General features: G+C 38.0%; 1 protein-coding gene across 3 annotated transcripts; it reads left to right on the plus strand.

The window, feature by feature from the left end:
- The first annotated feature begins 3,022 nt into the window (after positions 1-3,022).
- On the plus strand, positions 3,023-10,775 carry LOC127863619 (sentrin-specific protease 2-like). Of its 3 annotated transcripts, XM_052403242.1 has the most exons (11): positions 3,023-3,081; positions 3,717-3,830; positions 4,356-4,439; positions 4,804-4,823; positions 5,788-5,901; positions 6,213-7,062; positions 8,029-8,104; positions 8,263-8,394; positions 8,661-8,809; positions 9,110-9,230; positions 9,623-10,775. In XM_052403242.1, exons 6-11 carry the CDS (start codon positions 6,545-6,547, stop codon positions 9,905-9,907), a joined length of 1,281 nt encoding a protein of 426 aa, XP_052259202.1. In that variant the 5' UTR covers positions 3,023-3,081; positions 3,717-3,830; positions 4,356-4,439; positions 4,804-4,823; positions 5,788-5,901; positions 6,213-6,544; the 3' UTR covers positions 9,908-10,775. The 3 variants fall into 3 exon arrangements, with proteins under 3 accessions (XP_052259202.1, XP_052259203.1, XP_052259204.1); XM_052403243.1 differs by lacking the exon at positions 4,804-4,823; XM_052403244.1 differs by lacking the exons at positions 3,023-3,081; positions 3,717-3,830; positions 4,356-4,439; positions 4,804-4,823 and having other exon boundaries at positions 5,587-5,901.
- Positions 10,776-10,859: the final 84 nt, after the last annotated feature.

The following is a 10,859-nucleotide window of genomic DNA, read 5'->3' on the forward strand; positions in this document are numbered from 1 at the left end:
TTTGTTATCCCTGGCGTGAATAATTGATGTCCCGTTTCGTTAGTTGTTATCACAGGGGTGTATATTTGATGTCCCGTGGTGTGTATTGTTATCACCAGGATGTTTAATTGATATTCCGTGATGTGTATTGTTATCATCGGGGTGTATAATTGATGTCCCGTGGCGTGTGTTGTTACCACCAGGTTGTATAATCGATGTACCGTGATGTGCATTGTTATCAATGGGGTGTATAATCGATGTCCCGTGGTGTGTATTGTTATCATCGGGGTGTTTAATAGATGTCCAGTGGTGTGTATTGTTATCACCTTGATGTATAATCGATGTCCCGTGGTGTGTATTGTTATCACCGGGGTGTATAATCGATGTCCCGTGATGTGTATTGTTATCACCGTGGTATATAATCGATGTCCCGTGGTGTGTATTGTTATCACCGGGGTGTATAATCGATGCCCCGTGGTGTGTATTGTTATCACCGGGCCGTATAATTGATGTCCCGTGGTGTGTATTGTTATCACCGTGGTGAATAATCGATGTCCCGTGGTGTGTATTGTTATCACTGTGGTGTATAATCGATGTCCAGTGGTGTGTATTGTTAACACCGTGATGTATAATCGATGTCCCATGGTGTGTATTGTTATCACCGGGGTGTATAATCGATGCCCCGTGGTTTGTATTGTTATCACCGTGGTGTATAATCGATGTCCCGTGGTGTGTATTGTTATCACTGGGATGTATAATTGATGCCCCGTGGTGTGTATTGTTATCACCGTGGTGTATAATCGATGTCCCGTGGTGTGTATTGTTATCACTGTGGTGTATAATCGATGTCCAGTGGTGTGTATTGTTAACACCGTGATGTATAATCGATGTCCCATGGTGTGTATTGTTATCACCGGGGTGTATAATCGATGCCCCGTGGTTTGTATTGTTATCACCGTGGTGTATAATCGATGTCCCGTGGTGTGTATTGTTATCACTGGGATGTATAATTGATGCCCCGTGGTGTGTATTGTTATCACCGTGGTGTATAATCGATGTCCCGTGGTGTGTATTGTTATCACTGTGGTGTATAATCGATGTCCCGTGGTGTGTATTGTTATCACCGTGGTGTATAATCGATGTCTCGTGGTGTGTTTTGTTATCCCTGGCGTGAATACTTGATGTCCCGTTTCGTAAGTTGTTATCACCGTGGTGTATAATCGATGTCCCGTGGTGTGGATTGTTATCACCAGGATGTTTAATTGATTTTCCGTGATGTGTATTGTTATCATCGGGGTGTATAATTGATGTCCCATGGCGTGTGTTGTTACCACCAGGTTGTATAATCGATGTACCGTGATGTGCATTGTTATCACTGGGGTGTATAATCGATGTCCCGTGGTGTGTATTGTTATCACCGGGGTGTATAATAGATGTCCAGTGGTGTGTATTGTTATCACCTTGATGTATAATCGATTTCCCGTGGTGTGTATTGTTATCACCGGGGTGTATAATCGATGTCCCGTGGTGTGTATTGTTATCAACGTGGTGTATAATCGATGTCCCGTGGTGTGAATTGTTATCACCGGGGTGTATAATCGATGTCCCGTGGTGTGTATTGTTATCACCGTGGTGTATAATCGATGTCCCGTGGTGTGTATTGTTATCACCGGGGTGTATAATCGATGTCCCGTGGTGTGTATTGTTATCACCGTGGTGTATAATCGATGTCCCGTGGTGTGTATTGTTATCACCGGGGTGTATAATCGATGCCTCGTGGTGTGTATTGTTATCACCGTGGTGTATAATCGATGTCCCGTTGTGTGTATTGTTATCACTGGGATGTATAATTGATGCCCCGTGGTGTGTATTGTTATCACCGTGGTGTATAATCGATGTCCCGTGGTGTGTATTGTTGTCACCGTGGTGTATAATCGATGTCCCGTGGTGTGTAATGTTATCACCGTGGTGTATAATCGATTCCCCGTGGTTTTTATTGTTATCACCGGGGTGTATAATCGATGTCCCGTGGTTTTTATTGTTATCACCGGGGTGTATAATCGATGCCCCGTAGTTTTTATTGTTATCACCGGGGTGTATAATCGATGCCCCGTGGTTTGTATTCTCATCACCGGGGTGTATAGTCGATGCCCCGTGGTTTGTATTGTTATCACCGGGCCGTATAATTGATGTCCCGTGGTGTGTATTGTTATCACCGTGGTGAATAATCGATGTCCCGTGGTGTGTATTGTTATCACTGTGGTGTATAATCGATGTCCAGTGGTGTGTATTGTTAACACCGTGATGTATAATCGATGTCCCGTGGTGTGTATTTTTTATCACCGGGGTGTATAATCGATGTCCCGTGGTGTGTATTGTTATCACCGTGGTGTATAATCGATGTCCCGTGGTGTGTATTGTTATCACCGGGGTGTATAATCGATGTCCCGTGGTATGTAGTGTTATCACCGGTATTAATAAATACATATACAAAATAATTAGACTTTTTAAATAATGTCCAAATTAAATAGCATGCACACATTCCTTAATATTCCACAACAAATCTTTATATTGTTCATGTTTTGTAGAGAACTGGACATGTCTTGCGACAAATCGTGGAAGATGATTGAAAGACGGGTATTGTTGTTTTAATTATTTGAAACACACACAAAATATAAATACATCTATACAAAGTAAGTGACGCTCAGATATTATCTGAACTAGTGATGTAACTATAGTTAGGGGTACGTTTAAGTATATTTACCGTACCCGGTGTACCTGTAAGTATACATAAGAGTACCCGGGTACATGTAAGTAGTACCCAAGCCGACAATGACCAAACTAGCGTAACTATATATTGCTTCGGAATTAAAGACATGACCTGAATGACAACAAATACAGTGTAAAAATGGAATTAAATTAAATCAATGTATACAAACTAATAACATGTGTTATTTATTACTGCTTTTCAGTTAAATGTTATACAAAGTGAACTGTTTTATTAGGTTTTGGGATGGATCCGTAAATACGACCCGAATGTAGTGTTGTTGTATCGACCCAAGCCCACAAAGCGGGATGTGTATCCTCAAGTTAAGTACATCGGTAAGTCCATATGTTGATGTAACCCGGTTCATATTGTTGACATGGTCCCACGAGTTCCTTTAATTTTTGCATATATCTAACGAACAAGTTACTTTTGAATATAGTATGCAAACAAAAAATTATCATAATCATAATTCGAGATGCATTAAATTGCGGGTTTTTTATTGACCATTTAGAAAACAAACCCAAATTTTATTGAATTTGCTATTAGTATAACTTTAAAAGGTGAGAGTACATTTTAAGAAATAAATATTTGCCGGATATGGCAGTGTAAAATTTATAAATTGGTATTTAATTATTTTATCAGTTTATTATAAGGTTCCATATTTACAACATTGTTAAGAATATAATGTATCTGTTTGTCACAATATCTGTAGACAGTGTCAAAGTAATCAGTGTCGGTGCTGATTGTGGAAATATGTTTCAATGTTAATCATACGTTACATAATTTGAAATGCAACGAACTATTAAACAGAAAAATGTTCAAACATGTCAAATTGAAGTGCATTCGTTTTAAAAGGATTTCTCTTATCAACGTTTATTTGTTGGCCTGTGTTATAAGTTTACATATTGCAATAAAGTTGCTTAAATGTATTCCATGAATAAAAGTTTGATGTGCAGTAGTAACATTTCAGCTTCAAAGAGATTCCTACCATTTGTGGCGTCCGAGAGCGTTTTGCAAGGTTTTGTTAACGCTTGCACTACCGAGCTGCCACTGTCAGCCATTCTACCAGCATCAATTAGGGAAGGTAAACAATATAGTATAAATTACCTTTTTTTCGTTTTCAAACACTTAAAACAAAGTCATATTGTTTTCACATGTTTATGTGTATAGGTAAATCAAGGTGGAGCTCGGTTCATTTACAGACAGATACAGACTTAATAAGATGCAGGCATTAGTAGTACCCTCAAAACGTATGTTCATTGGAAATAGTAGTGTGTATTTATTATTAAAATGTTCGTGCGTTTTCTAAAGATAACAGGATATGCTTGGAGAGATATATGTATAATTGTCTAGCAAAAGCGACCAGTCACCTTTTCGTCCACCCGATCGGCAACCCAGGCCTATTTGGTATTTTAATATATTTAAACTATATAAATGAAGATGGATGAAAAGTTGTACGGCCTGTCATAAATAATAATCAGGAAATGTCGCCTTTGAACAAATATATGATCCAAAAGATCTTACTGGAGACGCTTTCTGAATAAAATAACACCAGTTCAGTTTAAATGCATATGATTGGTTTAAATCATTGTTATGTTTCTGATTTCAGAGATGGATATTATTTCCCATGACGCAATCAACATGAATTGTGATAACAAGAGAGTGCTGATAAGCAGTCTGGTAAAAAGTTATAGTGAGTAATACAACTGTTCAAAAATTGATATTCCTTTTTACCCTAGTCCGTAAAACGAGTAAAATAATATCCGAAATATTTATTGACGAATCCAAAAACATAAACAAAATATGTATCTTTTGGGCGTTGCAACACGTTGAATGCTTAAAAATGGTCGGCTTGAACGGCATATTATTTCCTGAAATAAATGTATACATGAAAAATAACTTATTAAATGATTTCTTCTTTATATAGGTAAATACCGTCGATATGTCCCTGTAATAGTTTTTTGCTCGAAATGTTAAATGTATCCAGCACTAACAAAAAATAAAGAACGTACTTTTTAACATGTTACTATTCATGTTTATTTTACATTTGTCAACAGCTTGCTACAATATTTCTGAGGTAATGTATTTTGGTAGAAGTGTCACATTTGTAGACGCATGAATATCAATTTTACTAACACCTTTGCTTGCTTTGTATGTTTGTATATATTAAAGTATTTATTGCATCCTAGCCCTCCTACCATAAGATTATCATGTATCCATATATGCATGTCGTTATTGACAAGTATATAATCGTCTTCTTTCGCTATTCACGTTGCGGGTGTGGTTTTTGTGCTGCATATGCATGTTTGCAAACTGTCTAATCGTATTCTTTGATAATAATGAGCACTTAATGAAATGTATGATAATGAAGATGTCCATGAAAAAGAACAACTACTAATTTGTTTTCATAAAGATATATACACGCATTTAAAGTAAATGATTTTATGAACATGTCAGATTAAAATGTAAGAAAGTACAGATTTCTTAAAATTTTATGATACTATTTACCACGAGTTTAACATAAAATGTGAACATCTAAATTACGAATGCAATGTATCTTTTCTGTTACATGCATACATACATACATACGTACGTATGAACGTACGTGCGTGTGCGCGTGAGTGCGTGCGTACGTGCGTGCGTGCGTGTGTGCGTGCGTGCGTACGTACGTACATTCATACATACATACATACATACGTACATACATACATACATACGTACATTCATACATACATACATACATACGTACATACATACATACATACATACATACATACATACATACATACATACATACATACATACATACCAGTACATACCAGTACATACATACATACATACATACATACATACATACATACATACATACATACATACATACATACATACATACATACATACATACATACATACATACATACATACATACATACATACATACATACATACATACATACATACATACATACATACATACATACATACATACATACATACATACATGCATGCATACATATATATTATATATTATATGATTGCAGTGCACAAAACGAAAGGTATTCAAAGGAATTTCTGGGGCTTGGCATCCCTTACCCCACCATTTTGGCCGGAAGGTGTACCATTCCGAAGCCCAAACACCTGCCGAAACCAACCAGGTTTGTAACGTGTAACAGTACATTGTAAAATAGTTAAAATACATAAGTGTATCATTTACACTATAAAAATAATCGAGATTGTATGAACTTATCAATGGTAAATATTGTAATTTTGCGTCAACAAGTGTTGGGAATTTTTTCAATGAAAATAGATTTAATTTTAATGTTGTGTCCTTGATCATTTTGGCACGATTGATTGTTAACATCAGCAAGACTTAAATAATATCCTTGTCGGGCCGAGCGAGAAAATCATTTAAAAAGTAGTGAAACTAAAAACAAGTGCATATGAAAACTACTGTCGCTCTCATTAGGTCGTGGTCTAAAGAATGAAAAAATGAAGAGGGTGCTTCAATCTTACATTCAGTGGCGAGAAGACGAGGACGAAATGGACATGACTGAGACAATGACGACGGCAAACGACATGAATGGGACTGCGACTATGACGACGACAAACGACACGAATGGGACTGCGACTATGACGACGGCAAACGACACGAACGTGACTGCGACTATGACGACGGCAAACGACACGAATGGGACTGCGACTATGACGACGGAAAACGACACGAACGTGACTACGACTATGACGACGGCAAACGACAGGAACGTGACTGCGATGATGACGACGCCATAAAACACCGACATGACTGAGATGATCACGACGACATGCGACACGGTCACGACTGAAACGATGGCGACAACATATGACACGGACAAGAATGAGACGATGACGACGACTAACGACATGGACACGACTGAGACGATTGCGACGACATATGACAATGACAAGACTGAGACCAGGGCGACGACATTCGACAATGACACGACGGAGACGACGGCAACGACATACGACACGGACACGACTAAGAAGATAACGATGATATACGACACGGTCAAGATTGAGACGATGACGACGACATACGACACGGACATGACTGAGAAGACGACATACGACACGGGCACTACTGAGACGATGACGACGACGACAAACGACACTGAAAAGACGACGATATACGACACCTACAGGAAAGAGACGATGACAAAGACATACGACACGGACAATACCAAATTGACAGGAGAGGAAAATCCCGTTGAAAGACTTGAAAGAATTCTACACGGAATAGCGGATGTAGACATATCGAGAGAGGCCAAAAACAAAAGGTAAATAATTTTTCATATGTTTTGATTGTTAAGATCACATTTCCCTGGGGAAACATACAATTGCTGATATATGTGGATTTAATCGTTTGTGGTTTATTCGAGATTATCAGTAAGGCTGTAAGACTGCACGTCTATTTATTTTACGCTGTAAAGGTGAATTACAGTCAGTCTGACTCTCTCCTTTTTTAAATCTTGTACCCGTTACGATATTGGCTCGGGACTGATGACTTTGTGAATATGGGCACCGTACTGATGACTTTGTGAGTACGGGTACAAAACTGATGATTTTGTGAGTACGGGCACATGGCTGATGACTTTGTGAGTACGGGCACAGGACTGATCACTTTATGGGCACAGGATTGATGACTTTGTAAGTACGGGCACATGACTGATCACTTTGTGAGTACGGGCACATGGCTGAGTACTTTGTGAGTACAGGCACATGACTGATGACTTTGTGAGTACGGGCACATGACTGATGACTTTGTGAGTACGGGCACAGGACTGATGACTTTCTGAGTACGGGCACATGACTGATGACTTTGTGAGTACGGGCACATGACTGATGACTTTGTGAATACGGGCACAGGACTGATGACTCTGTGAGTACGGGCACATGGCTGATGACTTTGTGAGTACGGGCACATGACTGAGTACTTTGTGAGTACCGACACATGACTGATGACTTTGTGAGTACGGACACATGACTGATGACTTTGTGAGTACGGGCACAGGACTGATGACTTTGTGAGTACGGGCACATGACTGATGACTTTGTGAGTACGGGCACAGGACTGATGACTTTGTGAGTACGGGCACATGACTGATTACTTTGTGAGTACTGGCACAGGACTGATGACTTTGTTAATAAGGGCATAGGACTGATGACTTTGTAAGAGCACAGGACTGATGACTTTGCTGATTGTTCATTATATGGTGTTAAGTGGAAAACTGTTTACTGTTTAGATTCCAGATCGGAAATGAAGTGCTTGGGATGTCTGATATGAAAACGTTGCATAACCCAAAATGGATAAACGATAAGGTACTTGTCTTCGTTGTAAAACATATTTCAGCAAACTGATATTGTCCAAAGTAAATGATATTAATATATATGTACAACAGTGTTATTTGTAATGAATGTTTTAACATCAATTTTAGTATATGTGTTGTTTAAAATAGTTGTTAAATTATTTATTACAGATCATTAACGCTTACCTCCATCATTTAGCTATGGTGCATAACGCAACATCTGGTCATAAGGTATTAGCGTTACCCAGCTACCTGATGACGATGTGGATGGCGGGTAATATGGATACATGGAGGTTCCGGAAGGTAGATTACATTCGTAAAAGTCGATGAAACAGTATAAACTTAGACCTTTTATTGTTACAGAACGTTTTTAAGACAAGTGGTACAGTAATGTCTTGTTATTCATAGCATACTATAAATGGCATAAATCTATCTATTTCCAATCTTGTGTAATGGTTGTAATTATCATTAAATATAGCTTAAGTTCAGCAATTACATGGTTTCGTATTTCATCGTGTTAAATAGTCTTGAATTGGTACCATGCAAGTCAAGTAGACATATCTTTACAGATCAAGTTCCAGAATTACAAATGGGTTTTTCTGCCAGTGAATATAAACGACAACCACTGGGTGTTAATGGTGGCAGACCTTGACACAAGAACCTTGTCCATACTGGACTCACTAGGATGGAAGAACCGTCTTCTTCCAGGCTTTTGGTTGTAAGATCATTATTATAATTATTATGTATTCAACACTTTTATATGACTTATGTTTTTAAATCATGCTCACAGATAACTTGTTTCGGCAATAAAATACAAATATCAACAATTTATTCAATTCCATTAATGCGTGTTCTAAACTGTTGCTTATTTTCCAAACTACTAGTTAAGAATGCATGATTAGTATATCATTGAGTATGTTGTTTACAGAATTATCAAACATAATTGCAAACCTGTCAAATTACAATTAGCTTTTGAAACTTATACATCATTTCTCCAAATTTATGTTTTGTATTAAAGGAAGTTCGCCAAGCGCCGAGATCAGGCCATTCCAGATGACCTGCCACTCGAGTGGTTAACGGGGAGCCCGGTGTCCGCTCGGCAGCGCGACAGCAGCGCTTGTGGCGCTTTTGTTATGCTGGTAATGTGAACACTTAATTTTTCCCAAGTTATTATTTTTTGTTCAAATCAAATTAAAATGAATACAATGTATGTGTTAAGCTTGAATAAAGGTAGGCATGCGGGTTTTAAGTAAGCTTTTTGACGAATCAAACCAGTGTTAAATAACTGTTGTTTTTTTATTGATGATACTGAACTTGTACGCAATGTAAAACTAGATACATACATGATATAATCTTATCTGGTTGATGAAATTGACATTTATTGGCAATATTTATGGAGATGTAAAATAAAAGTGTTTTGAATCTGCCTAATATGTCCTATGAGTTACCTATTGATTTTGATGCTTTAAAAAATTTAGTCGCTTAAGGAATATCTTGACATTTCTTGAGTATCTGTGTGTATTTTTTTCAGAACGCCTTAGCAATCACAGAAGGCGTCCAACCCCATATGTTGGGCCACCATCATGCGTTGGCCATGCGGAAGTACGTAATGCATGCCATTTGTACTGCCAGCCAGAGCCCCGATGACCCTGACCGCATGTGTGATGCGTTGCCGTGCACGCAGCCAAAGGGGGCGTGCACGTGGATAAACTGCGATGTGTGTGGTTGTTGGGTACATTGTAACTGTGTTAACATAAGCGACCCTAAAAGCATAAAAGACTACGTATGTGTAATCTGCGCCGCAATCTATACATGACACTGAACTGAAGTGGATTTTTTTTGCGTCACAACTTTAAATGCATTTTAAGCTCATCTATTTTTTGAAAAAAAAATTATGAGCTATTGTCATCACCTTGGCGTCGGCGTTGGCGTCGGCGTCTGGTTAAGTTTTGCGTTTAGGTCCGCATATCTCAGAAAGTATAAATTCTATTGCATTCAAACTTGGTACACTTACTTACTATCATGAGGGGACTGGGCAGGCAAAGTTAGATAACTCTGGCGTGCATTTTGACAGAATTATGTGCCCTTTTTATACTTAGAAAATTGAAACTTTTGGTTAAGTTTTGTGTTTAGGTCCATTTTATTCCTTAAGTATCAAATCTATTGCTTTCATACTTGCAACACTTACTAACTATCATAAGGGAAATGTGCAGGCAAAGTTATGTAACTCTGACTGGCATTTTGAAAGAATTATGTGCCCTTTTTATACTTAGAAAATTGAAAATTTGGTTAAGTTTTGTGTTTAGGTCAACTTTATTCCTACAGTATCAAAGCTATTGCTTTCATTCTTGCAACACTTATTAACTATCATAAGGGGACTTTGCAGGCAAAGTTATATAACTCTGACTGGCATTTGGACGGATTTATGGGCACTTTATACTTAGAAAATTGAAAATTTTGTTAAGTTTTGTGTTTTGGTCCACTTTACCCCTAAAGTATCATAGATATTGCTTTCATCCTTTGAACACTCGCAAACTATCATAAGGGTACAGTAAAAGGACAAGTTGCATAACTCTGGTTGTCATTTTTACGGAATTGTGGCCCTTTTTTGACTAAGTAACTTTGAATATATGGTTAAATTTTGTGTTTCGATCCACTTTACTTCTAAAGTATCACGGCTATTGCTTTCAAACTTTAAATACTTTCATGCTATTATGAGGTTACTGTACCTGGCAAGTTGAATTTTTACCTTGACCTTTGAATGACCT

This window comes from Dreissena polymorpha, unplaced genomic scaffold, assembly GCF_020536995.1.
Source record: "Dreissena polymorpha isolate Duluth1 unplaced genomic scaffold, UMN_Dpol_1.0 chrUn020, whole genome shotgun sequence".
Taxonomy (NCBI): Eukaryota; Metazoa; Mollusca; class Bivalvia; order Myida; family Dreissenidae; genus Dreissena; species Dreissena polymorpha.

Coding starts and splice junctions, on each gene's coding strand:
- LOC127863619 (XM_052403242.1), top strand. CDS start 6,545: ATGACTGAGATGATCACGACGACATGCGACACGGTCACGACTGAAACG. Junction 8,105..8,262: donor CAAAATGGATAAACGATAAG/GTACTTGTCTTC, acceptor TATTTATTACAG/ATCATTAACGCTTACCTCCA. Junction 9,231..9,622: donor GTGGCGCTTTTGTTATGCTG/GTAATGTGAACA, acceptor TATTTTTTTCAG/AACGCCTTAGCAATCACAGA.